Source organism: Coturnix japonica, chromosome 5, assembly GCF_054131305.1.
Source record: "Coturnix japonica strain WE chromosome 5, WE-NBRP24, whole genome shotgun sequence".
Lineage (NCBI taxonomy): Eukaryota > Metazoa > Chordata > Aves > Galliformes > Phasianidae > Coturnix > Coturnix japonica.
Genome location: NC_140667.1, coordinates 21,837,642 through 21,863,113, shown reverse-complemented (window position 1 = coordinate 21,863,113; position 25,472 = coordinate 21,837,642). Strand labels below are relative to the sequence as shown.

The following is a 25,472-nucleotide window of genomic DNA, read 5'->3' as shown; positions in this document are numbered from 1 at the left end:
CGACGGGGGTGGAAAAGCGGAGGAGCGTGTTTCGGGCTTCTCCCCACTTTGGCTGCGGCACCGGAGGGCACTGCGGCCTGTGGCCGGCCCTTGGCACAGGCCGGGGTGGCTGAGATGCAGGAGATGGGCTGGGGTCGTTTTCGCAGAGGTGGCGGTGTAGCATCCACCCACCGTCGCCCGCCCCTCGCCCTGCGCCTCACCGCGAGCGGTGCCCGCTTCTGCCCCCAGAGAAAGAGAAGGGCCCTCGGGAAGGACCGGGAGGAGCCGCCCGGCCAACCCGCTTCACTCGGGGGTGTCGCCGGGAGGGGATCACGCACGGTCGCCGAGGAGGACGCGGTGAATGGTCCCCACACGGACCGGTCTGACGACCGCTGCCACCCGGCGCTCGGAGCCGAATCGCTCCGACCTGAGCGTCCCCGTGTGGGAAGGGACACTCGGGAGTGCCGACTCCCAAACCAGCGGCGGTTGTGCCCGAGATCGGTCCCGATATAAAGCGCACACAAACGCACGCTTCGTGAATAGCCCAGCGGAGCGCAGACCTTTCGGCTGCTCTTTCGCTTTTCCCTTTTGGAAGCGTTCTTTGTAGGGACAGAGCAGATTAGGGGACACTCGAAAGAAGAACGATGGGATGGGGTCGCGCCCCTCCCGCCCCGCGCCGCCTCTCGGAGCCCCGTCAGGGCCATCCCGCACTGGATGGGCGGTAGCGGGGAGAGGCGCCCGGCGGCCGCGCGTCGCGGTTCTGTTCGAGGGGCTCCACGCACAGGAACGGGGCTGGGGGGTCCTCCTCAAAAATACACGGGAGGGTTTCAAGGATAACTCACCTCTGCCAAAGGAGAACGCTCGGGATAAGCGGTTTCCCGTTATATCCCTCCCTCACCACCACTCCGCCAGCTATTGGCGTACGCCATTTCTCTCGGTAACGATTCCCGAGGTAACCGCCCGCTCCCAGAGGCACAAATTGGCCATTGGAGAAAGGAGTTTATTGCGTTCCTTTCCGCGGCCGCGCATCAACCTCCGCAGGGACCCAATGGACTTTTCGTTGCAGCCCTGAGCCAGGAGGGGCCGCGCAGCGCTCCCCGGACCGGCTCGTCGGTGCCCCCGGAACCCGCATCCCGGCTCTGCTGGAAAAATAGTAATAAAAGAAAAATCACTTCCATCGTCTCCCGCTTCATCCTGAAATCTCTCCCTCTCTTTTATTTTATTTATTTATTTTTTTAAACAGTTATTTTAGCATCAGCTTCGCTGAGCAGAAATCGCCACAGAACTGCACAGCTTCTTTCTCAGAGCGGTGTCTCCGCAGCCCTCAATGCCCTCACAGCCCACGTTGCCTGCACGGCTCTCACTGCCCGCACACAGCGCGCACGGCGGCCCAGGAGGTGTGCGGGGCTCCTCCGGCTGCGGGCAGCGGGCATCGAGAGAGCCCCGCCGCCGTCCGGCTCCAGGGCTGCCTGGTAGTGGGGAAAAAGCGGCGTGCGTTGCGGTGCTTTGCTTTTTATTAAGTCGTGGAGAGGGAGAGAGGAAGCTGCGGTGGGGGGGAAGCCGGGAGGTAAAGAGAGAAACGGAAAAACGAGGAAAGAATTAAGCAGGTAATAAAGAGAATAAGGAGGGAAAATCCTCTGGAAGCTGTCTTGGAACAGAAACCTGCGGGAGCCCGGGGCGGCCGCACGGCTCAGAGAGAGAGGAATGATTCGAGACCAAGCGTGGGGGGCGAGGGGGGAGCCCCGTTCTCTCAAGGGCAGAGCCGAGAGGTGACCCCGCGGCTCGCTCCGTCCTCTGCTGCTGCCTGCCCACAAACCCCAGCAGGGGCGGCGGCTGCCTCAGTCCCCCCCCCCTCCCCCAGCAGCCCCCCGCTCCCCCAGATACCTACAAAGAGATGAAAGCCACAGTGCTGCCCCGCTCTGCGCTGGGAAATAAGCCGGGGGCAGCGGGGGGACACGTGGGCTGGGCTCGGGGGGAGCCGCTGGGAACAGGGAGCCGCCGGAGCCCCCGATCCCAAAGGAGTTAAGGGCCTTCTTCTCCTTCGTTTCCTTTCTTCCTAGCTTCTTTCTTTCTTTTTCATTTTTTCCCCTCTTTTCTTTTCCTTTTTTTTTTATTTTTAACTTTTTATTTTTTCTTTTTCTTTTCTTTCTTTTTTTTTTTTTTGACTGAAGAACTGTGGATGCAGTTTGCGTAATATCTTTATTACCGAGAACTTCAAGGTAAGCGGGCAATAGGAACCAGATGTGGAGCCGGGAGGAAGGCAGGGCGAGGGCTAGGGGACGTGCGAGGGGCAGCGGGAGGTACCCGGGGGAGGGGGCATCGCGTTGGCTGCCGGGGTGTGGGGGGGCGGAAGGTGCGCACTGATTTATTTGTAAGCCCCTTTTGGGCCGCCATTGACCTCTCGGAGCAGTAAGGCCCCTTCAGCCTCCTCTCCTTTGCAAGTTCACGTCTGACGGTCCCAAAGCGGATTCTGTGCTCTCGGGGGCCCCGTTACAGCCCCGCCCTGCCCTCCCTCCAGCCCCCCCCTCCCCCCCAGTTAGTTGCACCTGGAGAGAGCGCGGCTGTCCGGAGGTAAAGAACCACGGCCGGGTGCCCGCTGCCAGGGCCCTGTGGAGCAGGGAAGGGGTTAACGGGGCAAGGGGAGGCCCAGAGTCGCGGGGACCCGTGCTAAGGAGCCCAAAGGGGGTGGGGGGGGATGGGGGAAGGCGTGGGGTTGGAGGTCCCGCAGCTGCGTCGCTTGGCCCAGGGTCGGAACAAATGGAGCGTGGCAGCAGCTCGAAGCCCCGCTCATCTCCGCGCCGGTCCCGAACCGCGTTAATGTCATGTGCTCGTCGGCTTCGTATTCTGTTTTTTTAAACATAAAAAGCTTTATTTCTTTTAATGCGAAAGATACGACCCCCACCCCCCTCTGCCTCCACACCCCCATCTGCATCCACGCACACCCCTTCTCGGGCCCCCTCCCCTCCACTGTCATCATCTCCGTATTAATTGGGGGAGAGGTCTCTCTTCTTTTTTTTTTTCTTTTTCTTTTTTTTTTTTTTCTTTTTCTTTTTCTTTTTTTTTTCTTCTTTGTGCGTGGGGGGGAAAGAGCCGAGAAGAGCCTCTTTGGGCGGCGGAGAGTTCGGAGGGAGAGAGAGTGTGGGAGAGAGGGAGGGAGGAAGGGAGGCAGAGCCCCTCTGAGCGCGGATCGGGGCCGGGCGGCCGCGGCTGAGACCTCTTACAGCTCCCGGCCCCGCTGTGGGTGTGCGCGTATGTGGGAGGGGGAGAAAGAGAGGCTCCTGGTGCCACTCCAAGCGCATTAAGGACACTTGGGCCTTTTAATTTTAGGAATGAATGCTGATACTTGTGTTTCTTATTGTGATCCGGCTGCCATGGATTCCTACTACAACGCAGCCTCCCAGGGCGCAGACGGCTCCTCGCCTTTTAGGGCATTTCAAGCGAGTGACAAGTTCGGCCCCGCTTTCCTGGCCGCCAAAGGACAGAGCTTCGGTGACAGCGGCGCGAAGTGCCGGAGCCGCTACAGCCCGCAGGAATGCCCGTCCCTGGACGGCAGCGGGCAGGCGCCGGGCCCCGCCGCGCCCCCGCCCGCCTTTAGCAAATACCCGCAGCCCCAGCAGCAGCCGCCGCACCTCTACATGCAGCGCGGCCCCTGCAAGACCCCCCCGGAGAGCAACCTCAAGCTGCAGGAGAGCGGCGGCCACAACGGAGCCCTGCAGGTCTCCTGTTACGGTGAGTGCGGGCCGCGCGATCGGGCCGGGCCGAAGAAGGGCTCCTGGGGCCGGGGGAGCTCCGGAGGAGGCAATGGGTACCCCTCGTTCCGTTTTGCCGTGGTTTTGAGGCGAGCGCCGAGGAGGGAAGAGGCAGAGGGTCGGGGAAATCGAAGTAAATGAAAAGTAAATGAAAGAGAAAAGCAATGCGGAGCGCCGCTCCGTGCTGAATGCCGCCGAGGATGGGTTGCGCTGGGAGAGAACTTGGGGCGAATGTCACCGAGCTCTGCCCCCATCGCAGCCCCGTCCCACTGCCCCTCCCGCTGCTGCCCGACGAGGCCGTGCGCCGGCAGAGCTCCGGGGTCGCTCCTCCGGTGTGTCCTGAGGGCTCTCCGGGGCGCGCTGTGCCCGGGCGGTCGGAGAGGGGAAAAATTGGAAGAAAAAAAAAAAAAAAAAGGAAGAAAAATAAATCAAAATAAATGCCCGACCTTCTATTTTTTCAGAAGAAGGGAAAGTAGAAATGAAACCTCTCCCTCGGTCCCTCTGCTCGCTGCGGGCAGAGCGGGGCTGCCGTGCCTCTGTCCAGGTGCGCCCGCCGTGACCCTACCGGGCAGGGACGGGGACGGTGACATGGATGGGCACTGCCGGGTGCACTGGGAGCAGGGGGAAGGACAACGGAGAGAGGTGGGGGAACGGTAGCGCCTAGAGGAACCCGGAGATTCCAGCTCCCGAGTCCCCGTCTCTCGCTGTCACATCAACGGCTGCTTCTGTGCCCTCTTTGCTTTCTCTTTCTCCCCCACACACCTTCCTTTCACTCTGTGCAGGTGTACGAGAGCGCAGACGAACCTCCCCGGCCCCATCCACCCTGAGTAAAGTGGAAGGGGTCCCCGCACCCCTCTCCCCATGGCCTCGGGCCCCGCTCCCCGCCCAGCTGCTCCCCCCGTCATTTACTCTGTGCCAAGACCCGCTCATCCGTACCAGCCGGGGCTGCTCCCGTCACCCCATTTTGGGGATGCACCCCTTCCCTTGGGAAGGGGCCGAGACCGGCCGGTGGCCTCTCCTCATCCGCGGAGCCTCGGGGCGCTTCGGGGCAAAGCGGGGCGCGGAGGGAGTCCGGTGCCGCCCCACCACTAACGGGCTCTCTTGTTTCCGTAGGCTGAAAAAACCCCGGGCGCCAGTTTAGCCCCCGAGGGTATTTTGCAGCCCCGGGCAGACCCGCCTGAATCTGCTCCCGCCGTCAAGCCAGCGGGCAGCCCCGGTCCTTCTCTAAGGGGACTTCAGATGGAGCCCCGGGTCCGGAGCGGATGGCTCGGCTCGGCCCGGCCCCGACCGCCGTGTGGTGCGTCTGGGATCGGTGGGGCTGTAATAGGAGCCACATGGCTTCTCGAGGATAATTAACAACAACACTAATAACGAGGGCAAACGATTTAGGAGGGCGTCTCTCTGATGGTAGCCACGTTCGGCTTCCTCGGTGCTAAAGCAGAGATGGTGGCCACGGGCTGAGCCCCGCCGGGTACGCACCGCTCCGGGACCCTCGGGGCGGAGGCGGCCGTTCCGCTCCCGCGGATCGTAGAGAACGTCGGAGCGGCGGCGGTTCTATCGGAATGGCCGGGACAGGCCGAGCCCCGCTGCTACTCCGGCGTTTGTCCGTCTTTCCGGGCCGTCCACCGGGGCTCGGTCCTCTATTAAAATAACTCCCCCTCAAAATATAATAATAATAAATATATGTATATATATGTATACACATATATAATAACAGAGCGAAAAAAAGCGCGAGGCCGTGGAAAAAAAGAAGCCTCTCCCCGGCGAGACTGAGGTGCTCTCTCAGTCTGCTCGCTGCGCTCATCGAGCTGGTGCCGATGCCCGTGTGAGCCGCTTGAGCCAGCCGGGGGATTTCTTCTTTAATTTTAATTCCTTAATAAACACGTTCCGAGCTATAAAAAGCCCCCGCCTTCCATTTATAGCTCCCGGCGTCTATTTCCAGATCGAATCCCTTCCATTGCATTGTACGGATAAATATAGGCAGAGAGAACAGCGGCCGCACATCGGCGCAGGAACAGAGCGGCGGTTCTCGGAGCGCTCCCGCGGGGCTCCCCCCGCTGCGGACGGCCGCGCTCGGCTCCCGCTGGCACCGCCCTAACGGGGGGCTGCGGGGCGGCCCGCGGAGCGGCACCGGCAATTAAAGCGAAATCTTCAATAAAGCCCCTCGCGGCATCCGAGGATGATTGATGCGCAGCGGTGATTGAACTGCTATTTCTACTGCGCGGAGCCGGAGTTAAGTTGTGTGTCCTGAACTTACGTGCGCCTCTACCCGCACACGGCAACACGCGCAGAAGTATGGGCTGGAAAACGTGATTCGGGAGGTGAAGGGAATGTGATGGGGACGTGCACCCACGGGAGGCAGAGAGAGGAAACGGCTTTCTTCGTGCGGAGGAAATCTGTAAGTGCGGGGTTAAGCACATAACGAGCATTTCTTGTCTTTAGAGAGCGGCAAAAAGCGCAGTCTGAAGCGCCCCGTTGCTAGCAGAAAGCGAGCGCCTTAGGAAATATTCGTCCGCTGCGCACTTTATTATTATTGCTATTATTTTAATTGACACTTCTAACGCTTTTCTCCTCCCCTCCTCCCCCCGGTGCACACTGCAGGCCCCCCCGCCTCAGGGACGCACCGTGCCCGGTGCCCGCTGATGCTACCACGGTGGCACCGCTCAGCCGGAGCTCCCTGAGCCGGCCCCAAGCGGGGCGATGCCGCGCCCCCATCCCCGGGCCCGGTTCCCTCGGACCCCCGCCCGCCCCGGTGCGCGCAGGGCGGACGGTACCTCGGGGTTCGGGGTGCGCCGCCGCCCCCGTTCCGGCTCCTGCCCCGCGGCCGAAGGGAGGCGGGCGGGGAGAGGGGGAGCTGCCCGCACCCCGGGGGCCGGGAGGGGTGGGGAGGTGCTGCCCCGGCCCCCCGCTATAAAGGGATGCTGTCGGGACGCGCGGCGCGGCGCCAGCAGAGTGGAGACGGAGGAAGGAGGACGGAACCCCGGGGAGGAGAAGGGCGTGCGGCCGCGCTGGCGCTCTCCTTCCCGCAATAAGGTCAACAGATCCGCCACTCAGGGAGAGGAGGGAGCTCCCGCTGGGAGTCGGGCCGAGGCGCTCGGCAGTGCGGGGCCTCCTTCGCGGGAGCTGCGGAACCCCCTCGGCCAGCGGCGAGCCAAGGTAGGGCCCCGCTCGCCTCTTGCCCTCGGGGGGGCTCGATCGCCGCTTTTCGCGAAGACGCGTCGCGCTTCTCGTGGCTCGGCCAGAGGTCTGGCTGGGGAGACCTCGGTAGGATTCCCAGCCCGGGCTGTTTTATACCGCTCATGTGTCAGCGGAGCGGAGCTCCCCCCAGGAAGATCTCTTTTCACTGGAGCTCTGTTTGTTTTCCATCTGTCCTCTGCCGAGCGGGATTAGCTCCGCTTTGGCCCCGCGCTTCTGTAGCGCACGGTGTAACCTTACCGGCGACGGGACGGGTGCGGAGAGAGAGAAAAAAGCCTTCGACTCGTCCTTGTCTGAATTGTTTTGAAACAGACTGGAAAAATACCGATGGGGAGAGAGATTTGGAGATGCTTACTGCGCGCGTCTTTTCCTAAGGGTTTGATGTGCTATTAACAATATATGCTGATGCCAGATAGCGCAAACGAGCTGCGTGTGTTATCTGGGGCTTCAGGCTGTTTATTTTGTGCTCCCTTTGAGTGCGCTCTCGGTGCGGTTGCATGACTAACCGGCTACAGTGATTCACTGGCTGCTTTCTGGGTGATTGCTCCAAACAAGTTGTGAATCAAAAGAGAGCTCCCTGGCTGTGGTTTCTAACCTCCCAAGTCAAAACCCGGAGCGGGTTTAAGGGGAGCTGATGAGTGAACTTCAGTCCTTTAGATCTCGAAGATTTATCCCCTCTCCAAGCCCTGCGTTCAGAATCGAGATGAGTTTCCCTTGTAAGAGAGAGGTGGTGTCTGTCTGGGAGGCTCTCAGCCAAGTTCTGCGCTGGAGGACATCTCCAGCCACAGCTCTGGCCCTCCAGCCACCCCGCTGCCCGGCTCTCCAGCTGAGTCTGTTCAGGGCCTTCCAGCAGCTGTATAATTCTCAGCTAAGAACTGTGGTGCACTTTGGGCAATAAGTGACTTCTCATCCCATTTTTTAGCTGGAAGAACTGAGGTTCAGAATGCATGAACAGCTCGTGCAAGGCCAGGCTGTCGCCACGCAGCGGCATCAGTGCGATCTTCCCCAGGCCACGTTCCAGCAGCAAGACTCTCCCACAGCTGTGGAGGGGTTGGTGGAGTTAGTGGGAAAATTCAGCAGGCAGAGGTTCCCAGTTTGATTTTGGAGGGGGTGAACTTGGGTTTTCTTAGCCAGGCTCTTTTTTGGTGCAAGAAGTTGCAGCAATCAATGTGTTCTTGTGTGTCCCAGTGTAGAATGGAGGCTCAGCCTGCCAATCCACACTAATGGGCTCATCTTGGGCAGCCAAACAAGCAATGGGTTGGTCACTGCTTTTCAGAAAATGCTGAGAAATCCCTGCCCCAAAAGTGCTGTTTTTCTATGCACCTGGAGGAAAAAAAATATCCTGATCTAACTATTAATCAGTTTGGAAAGTAAAGGTCATATATATGCCTGGAGATACACTTCCAAAAGGAAAAGAGACAACTCTGGATGAGGAGAACCCTGAGCTCTGACACAGCTGATAGAGGATGCTGTGATTTGAGAATCGTTTACAGAGGGGTGGATGGGAACATTGAGTAACTTACAACTATTGTATGTCTCTCTGCTACCCCAGCTTCTGAAGTAAAAGTCTTTAAGTAGAAGAAGAAAGCCACATATATATGAAATGAATGACCTCCTCTTTATTTTCTGCATGAGTTCAGGCAGATCAGTGTAATTACACATGCTGACTCTGTTCGTGCTCACACACAATCTTTGCATTTTGACTGTCACCTCTATAGGCACAGTGTGAAAGAGCACTTCTGGACAGCATCGTGTTTTAGGGGCACTTTTCTGCTGAAGAGAGATGGAGGGAGAAGGGATCAGAGGCAGAAGAGAGGAGGCAGAGAAGGGGGAGCTCAGAAAACTCGGAGGAGTGGTGTGCAGTGGCAGACAGCTCTGTGTGGAAGGTGCTCTGGGATTGATTTTATGGACAGCACAAACCCACCAGCACCAAATTCTTCATCTCTCCATTGGGGATAGCTGTGATTCAGCAGTCAGTAGCCACTGCATTTGGGTCCCTGCAGGGTCTGACTGTGACAGGCTGATATGTAATAAGCTGTGGTCTAGCTTTGTCTTTGGCAAAGACTTAACTCAGTTAAATGCCTATTGAATCTGATAATTTCTTTTTTTTAGAAAATGTGAATTAAGGTTTTACCCTGTTGGTGTTAATCTTCTTGGTGGAATCAGTACTATTTCTAGGTGTAGAAATTATTCCTTATTACTCATTACTTGTTAGGTGCGAGGCAATTCCTTCAGCAGGTACCAGCGCTGGAAGGGCAAGTCGTTTCAGTCAATGGCAGTTGTGCTGAGGTGGTGTGGAAATTTCATGCTGCCTTGAAGACAGCAACTGCCTTTGTTTAGTAGAAGTCTGTGAGCTGGGATGCTGCTGAGGGAGGAGGGACAAAGCAGTGGGAGCCACCACGCCAAACAGAGCCATGGAGGGCTTGGGGGCCTTGAGATGAGGAGCAGTGCAATGAGAAGCTCACTCAAACCCTTTATATAGTTCTGGTGGTGGGACATATGTGTGCATGTAAGGCAGAGGGATCATAACTGAAACCAAATTTGAGGACTCAAAGCAAAACAAAGCCGGTTATTCAAAGAGAAATGAGCAAACTGAGAAGACAGAACACTTTGGGCAGGCTTCTATCTGGGGAAAATGGCAGGAACTTGTAATATCAAGCCTGGAAATTGCTCCTGTTCATTCCTTTTGTGTTTAGGGAGATTGAGAGGTCTTTGCATGCAAACACTGCTGCACTGAAGAAGCACCTCAGGTCTCACTGGTTCCTCCCTGCACAGAAGCAGCCTCCTCAGGCCCTCAGACACTGCTGACTGCTTCAGCTGTGAGTGGTAATGCTGGTGTCAGGGTAGGGCTTGGTTTCCTAAGGGAGAAACAGGGAGCTGCATATTCTTCTGGTGTGAGAAGGATCAGATAATGAAGGTGTGTACAGAAAGCCAAGCTAGTCAGAAGCAATAGGAAGTGAAAGGAATCCACATGAGAATAAAAGCAAAACAAAGCTGTAAACTTCAGTGAGTGAAGGGCAATGTTGGGAGATTTCCCAGCAGTGGTCGAAGACAATGTGAAAGTGACATTGTGCAGGGACATTGTGCAGGGAGACCCTTGGGTCCAGCTGCAGGACCCCCAGGTGATGGGGAACTTGGGGCTGGGGGAGGTTTTCATGGGACAGGAGAAAGAGGAAATTGTTGCTCAGTCTGAGCCACAGCAAGGGCTTCTGAAGGAATGGAAAACTATCCCAAACTGGAAAGTGAAGGATCACCAGGATACCAGTGTGTTGGGTGTGCAGCTGTCCCAGTGCTGCTGGGCTGTCTTGTAGGGGTTGGTCACCCATATGACTGTCTGTTTCCAGCACCTGTTCTCTGCAGCACAAGGAAACATCATCGATTTCCAGCCCCAGCAATGCCAATGGCAAAAGGACTCTCCATGAGATTATCATGTATCTATTCTCTAGCTGAATGGAGCCCAGCCTGGCAGCACCGATGCATGAGGAGAGCATGAGGCTGAGCACTGGGCAGGCATGATCTGCAGCCCAGCCCGTGTGCTGGTGTCTGGGTCGGGAGGCTGAGAGCCCTCCTGGAGCACTGAGTGGTTCTGTTCCAGCTTCTCCTCCAATGGTGCATGCCCAGACCTCATCCTGGAGTAGAGTCAGGAACACAGCTGTGGTAAGGACCCATACCTGAGAGCTGAGAAATGCTCAGTAATAGACATAACCTGGCTTATCAAGATTTGCTCTGAAATTTTGTAAGCAGATTGGAGCCAGATATCAGTCTGAGCTAGACAGGACACAGCCAAATGCTAGAAGGCAAGAGGAAGAGAAGACCCACCTACATTGGCAGAGGACCTGCAGACATTTTGTGCTCCCCACGTCTCTAGATGCCGGTGAGGACTTCCAAGATAAATAGCCAGTGGACCAATTGCTAGACGTTTAGACAGATTGTGGAGAAGGAGGAGGCCAGAAACACTCCATGAAGCTGTGGGATTTATGGCAGAGCTTAAATGTTGCATTTCATCCCTTCAGCAGGAGTCAGAAAGCTGCTACTGGAAGAGAGGGAAGCTGGATGCCTTAAGTCATACAATGTCCTGTGCTGGAGAGAAGAGTATTTTCATCCAGCTCATACCACTTCAAACTATTAGAAGGACTTTTGCAGGATAGAGAGCAGTGGGGGGATTGGCTGCAACATCAAACATGAGTGCAGCGGCTGCGTTAAGTGTGGCTCTGGTAGGGAATGGAAATGTGGGAAGGCTTGTTGTAAATATATGGCTAGTCAGGACAGAGCCTCGTAAAAACCTACCGAAAGGCCCGAACACCACTCAGGAAGCAGGGGCACCTGGAGCTGCACATACTGAGCTGGGTGATGCTGCTTTTAAGTCAGGGCTGAAGCTGCAGCAAGGCTTTGTGGTGCCCAGGGCCGGATATTAAGTTTGTGTTCAGACCAACCCTCTTTTAATTTCCTTTCAGGAGGGGTACATTTGTGGCTGATTCTGTGAAAAATCCCCTTTTCCTTGGCTTTGGTGGTAAAAAGTGGTGTTCTTGGTTGTATATCCAATTTGCCTGCATTTGGCAGTGGTCCACTTGAGAGGGAGACCCATGGAGCAACCCCAGCTGCTGTAGCAAGAGAGGGGCTGCTGCCTATGTGTATAATGTACGGGCACTGCAGATGCTTGTTCAGGTTCTGCAGTTGTTAACCAAAACTAAACAGAGTGAGAGACAATGAGGCAATCCAAAATGGAGCAATTCATAGGTGGAGGAGAAATGCCAGTGGGAGACTGAGCTTCTGGGCTCCAGGAGAGACCCCAGCAATGCTCAGTGTGCAGATTGCTGAGGGTGGCATCTGATCACTGAGCCTTTTCAACCCTTAAAGACATGGCTTGTGTGAAAGAAAGAAGTTTGGGCAATGTTTGTAGTGCTTGCTTCTGTGGGCAGGCCCCTGAGCTGTCTCTTTGAGCTACCAGCCAGCTCTTGGGCCTTGTTTCTTGTCCTCATTGGGAGAAAGGCCAGCAAGTTCTGTGCTGTGTAAATTATGTAAATCAAAGGATGTTTGTGCCTTGCCATTAATAGATAATATCTGGGATGTGCTGTACTGGGTTCATTTTAGTTTTCACTGTGGATCTGTGGAGGTTAAAATGGTTTTCATGCTGGGACAAGTGCATAGCAAACTGTGGCATAGGTTCCCCACCACCTGTATGCACTCAAGAGACAAACAGAACAAGGAAAGCATGGCTGGCCGCACTGTTCCTGTGACAGCTGAGAGCATCTCAGTAAATGGTGACCTTTCATGGGAAGTTCCCAGCGTGAGAGGAGAGTGACATGGCACTGGATGGTCCTCCAGCCTTCACAGCTCTCCTGGGCACCAATCCAGCTGCCAGGGTCACATCTGCAGACCTATAAAGGCTAAAGAACACCACATACTTCTTGTGAGAGGGGAAATTCTGCTGCATACAGATGGGGACAGGCACAGTGCTGACATCAGACCAAAGTGAACCCGACTGCAGGCTGACTAGATGCTGCAAAACTTGCTAGCACTGAAGTGTGGCATGCACGTGATCCCATAGTGATCCAAACCCTTGATACCTTCATCTAACTTTCTGGTATATGTATGGGAAATCACAGCTTGAACCTCTGATTAATCAGTGAGGCAAGTGTTGGGTCAGCTGTGGGAGCACAGGTGAGAGTAATCCAGCTGTGCTCCCAGAAGGGGTGGAACTCGACTCCACCTCCTCTAAGACCTCATTTAAGGGCTGACAACCACTGAGGCAGTATCTTTTGGAGATTGCTCCCCAGTGGAGACTGCCTCACTTTCTGGTCAACGCATAAACATTGGTGAGTTTTTCTTTGCTAATAACCTTTGACTATCTACCATCATCTTTGTTAATATCTTTATATATTAGCCACCCTTACAGTATGGAAGAGAACTCATGTCTTGGCATCACATGGAAATATGCAGCATTCTTATTTCTTCTTTCTTTCACAATATACAGAAAACTCTTCTGCTTCATTCAGTAGATGTGGGATTACAAGAAGGAGGTTCAAGGAGCTACAAACAGACGTCCAAAATGTTTGTGGTATCAAAGCAGGGTGTGATGCAAAAAAGATTCATTCAGCAAATATGCCTGCTTTTTTTATATCTATTCTCTGGGAAACCTTAGAATTTAAAGACAAAATATTGTATAGGAGACAGGGAAATAGAAAACTGAACAATGAATGTTCATGAGAGTTCATTATATCAGAAATCCTCCAAAAATAAGAGGTTCTGAGGTTTTGCTATGATATCAATACCACCAGGTCCCTTGAGGTTGTGTTCTTTCTTAGGCCAAGAGATAACTAGTTGTAGCAGAAATGCTAAGTCAGGGTTTGAACCAGTGATTGAGAACCTTGTGGAAGGCAGGGCCAACCCAGCAGAGCTCAGGGGCCTAGATATAAAGAACATGCAGCAAGGCAGATGATTTTTGGCTGAAGTATTCCATCAGGTTACTTAGATGCTAAAACATGCAGTAAGATCATGCTATGGCAGGTAGTGTGGGGAAAGTTTGGCTAGTGCTGGGAGGAGACACTGATTCTGGCTGCAAGTGCCTCTTGATGGCATAGATACCACCTTGTATGTCTCTGTGGTAGGCTCATTTGCAGACATCTGGCTGATTGTACATCCCTGGAGATGGAGAGCTCATAGAATCATTTGAGTTGAAAGGGACCCTTAAAAGCCATCCAGACCAACTCCACTGCAGTGAACAGGGACACCCACAGCTACATCAGGGTGCTCAGAGCCCTGTCCAGCCTGACCTTGCATGTCCCCAGGGTTGGGGCATCCATTACCTTTCTGGGCAAGATGAGGAGCCTAAAGCAGATAAGCCACGGTGTGCTACAGCAACCATGTCTACCTACAAACATGTGAGAGGCCTCCTGGCCCAGGAGAAGCTGTCAGAGGTGCTGGGTGGGCCCGAGAAAACAAGAACAGAGCCATGAATGTTGGGTCTGATGGAAGTAATTTCCTTGCTGGGGGATAATGAAGAATGGCCAGATTCATCTCACCGGGAGATAATGGAGCACCATGATTTTCTTTTCTGTTTAGCTCTCACTATGTTCTTGACAAATTGCATTCATACACGCCATCTTTCTCAGCTGGTAGTTATTTTACAAAGGAGTTATTACAGGGGAAGGTTATTTGAGTATGCACTACTGTCTAAGTGAACTGGGCTCTATAATGGTTGTGAGATCACATTTATAAGTACCAGCTCCATCTGCTGTGGGAAGTAACCATGGGATTTGATTCAATCTGATTCATAAAGCTGCATGTCCACTTCAGAAAAGAGAGAACACAAGCTACTAGTGCTCCCAGAGTCTCCAGTCCCAGGCGAGGCTCTGGGAACTGGCAGATGCAGCTGAAGGGTTTTTTTGACCCCTTCTTTGGGTTGGAAAGCTCCTACTGCTCCTTTTTGGCACTAATACCTTAATGCTAAAACCCTGACTTCTTGGGATCTGCAGCCTTCTGTGCTCACTGAAGGAGTTTTGTAGCTTGGAGAACCACAATTTAATTTGACTGTGTGTCTTAAGAGCGAAATGAGTTGCTTCAGCAATTGCACGTACCTCTCATGCTACAAAGTTAGGACCAAATATACAGTCAGATAGCAAACCTCAGATGGTGTTTTGTAGGAAGCTGGGTTTGGGATGAAAAGGAAGAAGAAAGCAACCTGCTGTGGCCCAGCAAGCTCTCCTTGCAGGCATCTCTTCTTATCCAACCCAAGGGTTGGAGTTGCCCCAGGAAATGGAGAACAGCCAGTCCTGTTTCCCATAATGGATGCCCCAAGTCCTTGGATGCTGGAAACTGAAGTGATCCTGGCTTTGCCCAGCAGTTTGCACATAAGTGTTAATGGGTTCCTGAGTCATGCAGCCAAAAGTTGATTTGTGCTGGTGAGCTGAAGGTGGGGATGTGATGGACTCATGGGGTCTTTCCAGGTGCTTGGCTGGGTGAGCATCGCTGCTGGAAATAGATTTCTGAGGCAAATACTCCTTTTCACAAGTTCCTAAAAACAATTTCTGTAAATGTTTGCTAATGTTTACTTGACATTTGCAGTCAAGCATGTCACTATGATCCTACCCTGGAATGTTAACTGGAAACAAACAAGAAAGTGGGCATGAGCACTGCTGATGTGAGTGCAGTTTTCAATTTAGACTGATTTTCATGGTCATCATCTTTCACATAATGACCCACTTCTGCTGAGAATTAGTGGTGTTGCAAAAGGTTTGCTGTTTTCAGGTGTTGTGACTTTTTGCTCTCTGTTCAGAGGCACGATACCAGAGCTGCTATGTCTACTGTCTGACTCTTCCTACCAAAAGCTGCCTCCAGTTGCCTCTAACTTAATCAGAACTTAATGATTTGGCTAAAAACTCCCACAGCATGTTTGCCTCTGGCTGTTTTTATAATACTGAGGGTTTTTTTAAATTTCATCTGAGATTTTTCCAAGGGCATGGCTAAAACTAAGTGCATTTTTGTTTTTTCCACGTCAAATAATAATAATCTCACACTGCCTTTTATCAAATATTCTGGTGCTTGGTGCTGTGGAGCACAGAGGGGCAGGGGTTTGAGTAGAACACATGCCCTCTTTCCTTTTCTCTGAACAGGAGAAGGCTGAAAGAGCTGTGGTTCTCACTGGCTCAGCAATGACTGAGCTTTGACTCTCACACCTAAATACACAGCAAGTTTCACATGCCCTGGACAGGGTTACAGCCAGCTTTGAGTGCACTCTTCTTGTAGTGGCCTTTTCCTCCTGTAGATGGTCCAGCCTTCTTCAGGCCTGAGTGTTGTAGGGGAACATGTGAGAAAAGCTGTCCCTGGGAAGCAGTAGAAGACAGGGGTATGAAACTTTGTCATGGAAAAAGCTTGGTCTGCAGGCTGGAGAATGTACTGCATTAAATGGGGTCCTTTTTCCCTCTCTTTTGACTTGGGTTTTGCAGTGCTCTGAGTTACGTGATACGAGGAGTTTACCCTTTCAGCAATTTGCAGCTCCCCTTTCATAAGTAAGGAACGTTTCTGTTGAGGCTTTCCTTGTTCAGCATTACCTAATGGATTTTTTTTTCCTTAATAACTGTCATTTGCCCTGCGCCTTGCTATTCTCAACTGAAAATGAAAAATGTCAGTTGCCGGCTGTGAACAGCATTCATTATTCATTTACCAAAGGAATCTCGGGCACATTCATCCCATTTCCTCTTAGTGCCTCATTATCAATAAACCTTTACCCTGCTGCTTCAATAAATCATTTTCATCCCTTTGCTTTGTAAGCCAAGTGCTCGAGGTCCTGCACAGGTATCTCACAGGAATCGTGGGCCAAGTCAGGCAGTGGTGTTTCTACTCCTTGGTCAGCTGGTGAAACTTCATTAAGAGGAAATTATGAGTTGTATATACATATGGATGCAGAAAGCAGTGTACTGAAGCAAACAGAGAAGTTGAGCAAGTTTCAACCATTCTTGCCTTTCTCTCCGTGATCCTAATGCAAAATTTGCATGTCTGGTGTTGTAGCAGCCTTGTCAACTGTGGGGGCAGTTTCCTCCATGGAAGGCCGCTGCTGTGTCTCTGCTGCAGTAGAGAAATTTTGTGGTGGATGCTCTTGTGGTACGTAGGCGCTGGTACCAGGGTGAGGCAGGGCTGGCAGCCACAGAGGCCAAGAGCTTATTAAACTTCACTTCAGCCAGAGCTGAAATATGCTCTTCTAGTACCAGGCAGCAGAGGTTAATGGAGCCCTTCTCATGTATGTTTTATGACACTCTTTTGGGATGCATATAAAAGGACTGGGACTTTTGGAGCAATTTAACTAAATATTTGTTTAGGCTGTGTAAGGAGCAGCTGGGGTTTCCAGGCAGGTCAGACATAAATGGATATTCCTTTATCTCCTCTCACCCCTAGAAACTGGATGGCTCCTGTGGTGCCCATAGCACCAACTCCATCCCCTGAACCCACAAAGGGGAGAGGTTTGGCAGTAGGTGAGACAAGCAAGGAGGGGTCTGGAGGCAATCAACCTGTTGATGCCAGGCTTACTGTTTTGTTTTCATTCTTGGTCAGCAAGTTCCTATTTCAGCTATGCTGCTTTTTGCTTCAGTTTGTGTTTTTGCTGCCCTGCTCCTCTCTGCCAATAGAGTTGATCCCTGCCTGCCTCCCGTCCCTACTTACTGTGAATTGGAGGTTTGGTAGCCAGAATCCTAATTTCATTCTGGAGTGCTTACAAAAGCCTGGTGCTCACAGGAATGTTAGCAGTTCCCAGACCTGGCTGGCCCCGAGTTTTGCGATGTGCAGCAAGAATGGAAATAAGTTCTAGTTGTGCTTCCAAGAACAGGCACGTTTGGTAAGGGCTGAATATTTTCTTTCCCTCATCTGTGCCTTTCTTTACTAATCAGCTGTGTAAAACTGAGGAGCAGCAGAACTATTGTGCTAAAGAACCTGGCCTGCATTTTGTTTCAACATTTAAACTCAGCCTTTTCTGTGGTTCAGTGAGGTTCAGCCAGCTTTGGGTGTTTTCTGTTTTTATTTCAGCTTTCCAATTTTCAAGCAGGAGTTGTAGTACCCCATTTCCCTTTTGATGCCCCAGCATCTCACAAACTGGGGACCGAAGCTCCCCTCATACTGGAAGCTTTCACTTACCTGAGGGTCTGTGGACCCTTTGGAGGTGAAATCCAAATAAATAGATGCTGGCGGGTGCGCAGGCATGAGTCTATGACTGAAACAACATGGAAATGCTTTGGAAGAAGGAGACCATTTCTCCTTACAGTGAGGCCATCACTGCAGACGTTCCTGTGCTAGAGATAAGCAAGCCTGAGCAGTGGGCTCATCAGGGAGAGGCAAGGTCTTCTGTTTCAGTATCTGGCACAAATCTTCATCTCCTTTCATCATCTGAGGTGAAGCAGCCAGAGAGCAGCCCAGCAGTTTCATATTCTCCCAGCAGGGGCAATGGCTGTGCATTCTCTTGGTCCAGTTCTTTTCCTGTGCTGCATTCTGGCAGCCAGTAGGAGAGCTGTAATGGCAGCAGAACCATTCCTGTGCCTTTGAAATTTTCTGGTTAGCTCTCTCCTGCTCTTCAAATGGGTGTGCCTAACAGAGAAGGATTTGGAGCATAAACTGCCTTTTTTGCTCCAGTCGCCGTTTCTATTCGGAGTTAGCAGAATAGATTCAGATAGATTAGTCCAGCAGAGGGCCACTAAGATGGTGAAGGGCCTGGAGCATCTCCCCTATGAGGAGAGACTTAGGGAACTGGGTCTGTTTAGCCTTGAAAAAAGAAGGCTGAGAGGGGACTTGATCCAGGTTTATAAATACCTGAGGTGTGGGAGCCATACTGGTGAGTCTGGTCTCTTTTCAGTAGTGCGTGGGGATAGGACTAGGGGTAATGGGATGAAAGTACAGCATAGGAAGTTCCGCACGAATGTGTGCAAGAACTTCTTTACAGTGAGGGTGACGGAGCACTGGAACAGGCTGCCCAGGGAGGTGGCGGAGTCTCCTTCTCTGGAGATATTTAAGACCCACCTGGATGCCTACCTGTGCAACATGGTGTAGGGAACCTGCTTTGGCAGGGGGGTTGGACTCGATGATCTCTAGAGGTCCCTTCCAACCCCTACAATTCTGTGTGATTCTGTGTGATTTTTTTTTTTTTTCCTGTAAAAGCCAGTTTTGTTAGTGTTCTTTAAATACTATGATAGAGGAGCAAGCAGCATGTAGTGCATTCTCAGAGCTGATCCTGAACTCTCTGTATACAGCTACAGGGTGTGCAAATTCACCAGCTCAGGTAATAAAGCAATGTGCTCATATGAAAGCATTCCCAGCTGCTAGGCTGTGTGATAGGTGGATGTACACACAGGGACTGCTCAGCTTCGTTCAGGCTCCAGGGACCTGCAGGCAGGCTGGGTACAAAGAGCTGTGCTTGTTCTTATCTGGAGTGGGAATGGAGGTGTTCCAATCAGTTCTCACTCAGCAGTGAGGGCAATGCAGCTGTCATAGTGGGGGCACCTCATGCAGATTTCTACCACTTGCATCTAGGAGAGAAATGATGCTTAATGCTACACCTGTGACCCATTGTGGAGGTTTTGTTGATTATCTGCCCTCTGCTAACAAAATCAGTGATTCCAGAGCCAGACACAATTCTGCATCTTCTCTCTATCTTTCTATCTGTAGATCTCAGAGTGCTTGCTCCTTGAATGGAGATAAACCTCAAGATTCCTTCCTTTTAATGAATGAATAAAGGAGCACAGCTGCTCCTTATTATCATATCTAACCCCAAATGTGAATTTTTTAAATGAAGGCCCTGTGCCTTCTGAGGCCTTCTGAGCAGCAGAGGCAGGCAAGAGGCAGAAGGCTGCAACAGCCAACCTGGAAAACAGCAGTACAGCTTCACCGTGGGTTGAGGAAGGTTCCAGGGCCATAGGGTTGCTGCTACTGTTGGGGTTCTGGAAGTGTGCAGGCTGGATGGTGCTGCAGCTCCTTCTTGGTAAGAGATGCAGCCAGTGCTGCCCACACCAGGCCTGAACTTCAGGGCTGTTACTGAAGCATCAAACCATATGCTGCCAAGACAGTGCACTGGGGAAATATCCCTGTGCCAGCAATGTTCATGACTTGTGCAGACCTTGTGTCTCACAGTCTTGTGGGGTGTTGTGCTGTTTCTGTAGGATCTGCCTTTACTCGGGGGAATGGCAGCAGATGCTGTGTGAAGGAGACATTGCTTTGAGTTGAGCCCAATGCTGCTGTGTGCTTTGGAGACGCACTGCTCTCCCCTGCCATGTGGATGTGCCAAGCTGAATTCGCTTCAAATTAAATTTCATGGTTAAGTTTATACACGGAGAAGACTTTACATCCTCATCTTTCCAAAACAGCCAGTTAGGAACAACCCAGATACGTGCTTTGAACCCTCAGCATGGCTAGAAGCCTGTTCCCTGTGGGGAGGGATGCATACAGGGATCACTGCAGGTTCACTTGGCCGCCACAGTGCTCAAGCACACACTGTGTGCTAGGAGTTCTCCAACCTGAGGACCCACAAAAAGATGTACTGGCACCAAAGAAGCATTTCCCTTCCTGCAGGGATCCAGAAAGAAGATATGGCAGAGCAGCACAATGCTGGGGAGACCACAAGCCTGGCTGTCCTATGCTGCCTGCTGGCATCTCCTGTGGGGTGACACTGATACAGCAGTACTGGTGGTACAGCAGGCAGATGAGGCACTGGGAGAGGTGAGCAAATCTACCACAGTGAGTGTGAGGAAGGAGCCCAGAGCAGCAAAGGAGGCACCCAGCAGTCCTGTCAGGCTTGTAAGGGTGTAGCGATGCTCACATTACCTCCTTGTCATGGAGATCTTCACAATCTGTAACTCAAGGTTTCATTAGATTTGATTAGAAACAGACACCCCAAACTTTGCATTGAAGCTTTGAGGCCATCTCCAGTTACAGGAAGTCTGGACATATCCATATGCAGATGTATGCAATTTGTTTCACTTCAGCATTTAGCATGACTAGTTTGAGGTCAGGGATACTGTTCCTAAGGAAAGGAAGTTATTCCTCTGGATGCAGAGCAAAGGGAGAAGAGGCCATCCCTGTGGGCTGCCTCCAGCCCATCTTCTGCCTGTGGACAGCCAGTGGCTGAGCACTGGAGGTGAGAAGTAGCAGGGAGCCACCAGGGGGTGGCCTCACGGCCTGTGTTCTTGCTGCAGGGGTCTTGGGGAGCATTAGAGTCAGCCAGCAAGAAGGCATGGGGGGGAAATGCACCCAGCTTCATGACATCTTAAATTAAAAGGAAAATAATAACAATGTAACTGTGATAGGATGAGAGATAATGACTTCCAGTTGTGCCAGGGGAGGTTGAGGTTGGGGTGAGGTGTTGGAACAGGTTGCTCATGGAGGAGGTCGAGTCACCTGGAGGCGTTCAAGAAACATGGAGATGTGGCACTGATGGATGTTGATAGTGAGCATAGTGGGGATGGGCTGATGGTTGGACTTAGTGATCTTAGTGGTCTTTTCAAGCCTTTATGATTCTGTGATTCTATGAACTAATAAGTTCCGTTGGTATAGCATGTGACTGATATACTCAGTGCCCAGTGTGATGAATCCTCCTAAGAACCAAACCAAAGCACCAAGATGATAGACAACATGAAGCTTGAGCTCTTCATGAGTCTGAGAGAACAGCAATAAATCCTTCTGAAAATCCAGTAGAGCGGTAGAGGCAAATAGCTCCCACACCTCCAGCATCAATCCCAGTCCTGGCCACTTCTCTGCACTAATTATGCAACTTCTTTCTCAAAGCCCTTTCATCTTTTATCCTCCCACACTCAACTTTGTGCCTTCCTGCCGTTATGCCCAAAAGCAGTAGCCACATTTCATCCTTTCCACTTCAGCCAAGTTACATCGACTCAGCCTTTCAGCTGTGAAGGTGAGTGCAGACCTCTTCACAAATCCACCCACTTCATGCTTAGGCTATGAAGCTGTGGCTGGGTTGCTCACCAAACAGAAAAGCTATGCATAAAGATGAATTAAGCTGAACAAAGTTGTAACTGAGGGTGAGAGCTGGGGGATTTCTAGAGACTTTGGCAAATATGTCTGTGTAAATGACCTCGGAGATGACACTGCAGAAGTCTCCCAAGGGAAAGCTCCTCACAGGGAGAGCGTTAGATCCTGGACACACTTTAAATTTCATGTTAGCTTGCTTGTAAAACACAAGCCAGGTGTTATGTTCTTGCATTGGTAAGGAGAGTTTGAGCAGAAAGTATTCCTGCAGCCTTTCCATCTAGAACCTACAGGAAATGTGGGTGGAAGCTCAAGGCTTGTTGTGTTTTTCTACCCTGTACCAGGCTGGGGCTTTCTACAGGTGTCCTACATGGGGTGTGGTGACGGGCACTGCTTTGCCAAGGGCAGCATGAGTCCTCACAGCAGGCTGTGGGGTTGCCGGGGGGGGGGCATCCATGATAGGAACACATGCCCATGGTGCCCAGTCCCAAGCCTTTTCCCTTTACTGCCTCCCCATCACTCTGTTTCTATTAAAGGCTTTTCCCACTGCTGGAGCTCTCAGGCTAAACAAATCAATTGGTCGTAAGGTTTACACTCATTTTCTTCTCTCTTTCTCCCTCCACACTGAACAGGTAAAGAAAGCAGCTTGGGAGAGGCTGACTTGCAGCCAAACGCTGACCCCTCGGGCATGGACAGCAGCTACCTCAGCGTGAAGGAGGCTGGAGTGAAAGTCCCTCAGGACAGGGCCAGCACGGACCTCCCCAGCCCCATGGACAAGGCGGACTCGGAGAGCAACAAGGGCAAAAAACGGAGGAACCGTACCACCTTCACCAGCTACCAGCTGGAGGAGCTGGAAAAGGTCTTCCAGAAGACCCACTACCCAGATGTCTATGCCAGGGAGCAGCTAGCCATGAGGACAGACCTCACCGAGGCCCGAGTACAGGTAACAGGGATGCCTTAGGCTGGGCTAGGGGCAGGTGAGCCTTGAGCCCCATGTCTTTGAGCTGAAGGGGCAACAGGGCTGGTGAATCCCACTGCATCAGAGGGCCAGGAGAGATGTGTGGCTGAGATGCAGTATTACAGGTGCTTCCTGCTGCTAACCTGGGTGTCCAACCCAGCCAAACCCCCAAACAAGAGATTTTTAAGTGCTGCTCTTTCCCCTGAATCAATATTAACCCAAAGGCTTGGTAGAGCTTAGAAGCATTCGCAAAACAGAGAACTACTGCTCAGAGCAGACACCTGTGACTCATGTTCTGATGGTCACCTAAGGTTGCTGGGAAGCTAGGACATCATCTTGTCATCTAGCTAACTCCTGTATTCAGGTGTTCCTGGGACCACTACCTCTACAATTCACATTAGCATCAGGAATATCTGGAGTGGGAGGGCATCTGGTTACACCTCTCATACCAGGACCCTGCTTGCTTTCTGCTCTGAACCCTACCAGTATTTGACACAAAGCAGCTAGGCCAGCATCCCTGTGTTCCTCCCTGCATATTAATTCTAGGTTCATTCCTAGCTGCAGGGCTTTTCTCACCTGCTTTTTGAGACCAGATTGCAGGGTTCAATGCTCTTCCCTACAGCTGCTTCTCCTTGTATCAGCTGTGGCTGTGTCTCAGCAGAAAGTAAAGAGGCTCCTGTTGGTTCAATGGGGAGGGGTGGGCACATGGCAGCATCCACACACCTGGCTTTCCTCTGTGTCCAGGCAGAGTTGTCCCTCCTCGGCAGCACAATCCAGAGCCCTGGGAGCACAAGGGATGGAGCAGGATGAGATGGCAGGGGACTTCATGCCTGGGGAATGCAATGACTCCTCTACCCCCCCTTCAGAGCCAGCACTCTGATTGCTGGGACTGCTAATGAGATCTTTTTAGTGGTGCCCCTGTGATGTGGCGGGGGCTTGAAAGTGAAAGGGAAATGTCAAACTCGGCTATAGCAAAATCACTGCCTTGGAAAGAGGAAAAAAAAAAAAAGAAAAGAAAAAAAGCAAAGCAAGAAGTAATATATCTTGATCCCTTTTCCCCCATAAAACCCTGGGAGGCTGGTGGAAGGAGCGGAAAGACTGAGCTAAGCCTGCAGGAAATTAAACATGAAATGAAAACAAGCTCAAGTTATTCAGTTCTCTCATCCCAGGCTCCAATTTCCCATTCCAGGCCACTGATAAAATGGTGTCCAGTTTCAGTGCTCAAGGATGAATTCTGTCTCTGTTCTTGCAGGCTGGAAAGCAAAGGGCTGGTGGCCATCACTAGCAAAAGGGTGCATGGCCTGGCCATCAGCATTGGGATGAGCCTGGAGACAGACAGATGGACAAACAGCAGAGGCAGGAAGGGGCAGAGGTGGGGATAGCGCCCACTGAAAGGGGAAGATCAGACAGAAGGGAAGGGAGCTCAATTTAATCTTTCATTTGGCACTAGGACTGCAGTGGTGGGCAGCCCTGGGGTAGTCCCAGGCACTCAGTGGTGCTGTGGCCCCAGCACCCCAATGGGTATTCACACAGCAGCACCAGCCAGGCAGTGGGGGGAGCAACGCACTTCATTTCAGCCCTGCTGCCTCCACAGCATGTCAGAGTGTGTGCATATGGATTGAGGTACCAGCATATGGCTGCATGTTTATGGAGACAAGAAACATTTTCTGTTCTGTAAATTTTTATAGGATTGATTGGATACATCGGGGCTTATCAAAGAGCTGTCTGCAGGAGTCAGATCCATGGCATTGGCCCACACTCCCTCCCCACTCGTTCACACCAAGGTGCAGGGCAACAGGAGCACTCTTGCAGGCACCCTGTCCCCACTCACAGACATAACCCCAAGCAATGCATCCTTTCGTACAGCAGCGTCTCAGCTGAAGGTGACAGGCGGTGAACAGAAAATGCACACTTGGTGCTTTCTCAGTTTTTTTTTTTCTAGATTTCCTCTTTCAGTACCTTCTGAATTCAAGGAAGCCAAGGGAAATTCTACAGAGGAAGATACCAAGCATCCTGAAAATAGTTTGATCTCAAAGATAAGCAATCACATTTAAGAGTGATACAACTGTTTGGGGCAGTTGATTGCAAGCAGCAGTAGGGCACAGGGAGCATCTCCATGCCCTGGGCCCCCAGCACCTCACCTGCAGGTGCCCTTCAGCCTCATGGGTTTGTGCAGATGATTTGCCCCAGCCTCCCAGCTTGAACTTTGGGCCCAATAAGTTTAAACTACTTTGCCTGACCATTGCTGGCCCCGTCCAACATGAAAACGCTGATGCTGGGGTCAGCCCCAAGCAGGGCAGTGCAGGTGAGTGCTTGCCAGGAGGGATCTGGCCACATGTGCTGGGCATATGTCAGCCCCAGCACCGTGCACAGCCTGCACCATGCTGCCTACCTGCAGGCACCCGCTGTGCACAGCAGGGCTCCGCCGCCCCGGGAGGAGCCGGGTCAGCACCACTGGCTGTGAGCCCGCAGATCAAAGCGGCACGATCCCGGCCAGCCCTGGGACTGGCCTGCAGCTGGGCTGGGGCAGCTGTGCCAAGAGGAGGCAGAGGAAAAGCAGACGGACGGATGCCTGGGGCACCAGTGTGCTCCTGCAGGATGCTCTGCATGTGCAGTGCTCTCATCTGAGGTGATACTAGGAATGTTCTGCTGAACTACACCCTCTGGAAATCCTCATGGGGTGGAAATTGCAGCCATAGGAAATCCTCAGAAAGCACAAATCCTTGTGCTGTTTTCTTCCTGGACTAATTTCTAGCTGAGCTGACACTGCAAAAGCTGTTTGTGCCCATTGCCTGACTCACCAAGTACAAGAGCAGTGCAGGGGGGCTCCTGTTTCCATGCTATCTCTGCAGTGAGGTGCCGGTCCCCCAGCCCTGGTCACGGTGCAAAACTTGAAGCAGAAGCAAGAAGCTCCCAGCCTGCTCCTTTCATGCGCTGGCGTGACCCGCACACCCCAGCCCCTGGTGATCGCATGCATCACTCGGTGCCTTCAAAGCAGCTTGTGATTGATGTGTTTCCCTGACTCACAGGCTTCAAGAGGCTTTGAAGACACTGGGCCAGGCTCTGATCTCTCTTATGCCGATCATATTTTATGCAAATCAGGAGCAATGCTGCTGACAACAGTGCAATAATCC

At 52.2% G+C, this 25,472-nt stretch overlaps 1 protein-coding gene across 4 annotated transcripts in view; it reads left to right on the top strand.

The window, feature by feature from the left end:
* The first annotated feature begins 2,084 nt into the window (after positions 1 to 2,084).
* The window catches only part of ALX4 (ALX homeobox 4), a 28,860-nt gene continuing 5,472 nt past the window's right edge, over positions 2,085 to 25,472 (top strand). Inside the window, exons 1-3 of one of the 4 annotated variants that reach the window (XM_015864508.3) lie at positions 2,085 to 2,198; positions 3,307 to 3,708; positions 22,013 to 22,323. In XM_015864508.3, coding sequence (XP_015719994.1) covers positions 3,309 to 3,708; positions 22,013 to 22,323 — 711 coding nt within the window. In that variant the 5' untranslated portion in view covers positions 2,085 to 2,198; positions 3,307 to 3,308. Of the gene's footprint in view, positions 2,199 to 2,363; positions 2,551 to 3,306; positions 3,709 to 5,805; positions 6,127 to 6,748; positions 6,885 to 22,012; positions 22,324 to 25,472 lie in introns of those variants that run through there. The other 3 variants (XM_085550239.1, XM_085550241.1, XM_085550240.1) reach the window with 3 other exon arrangements.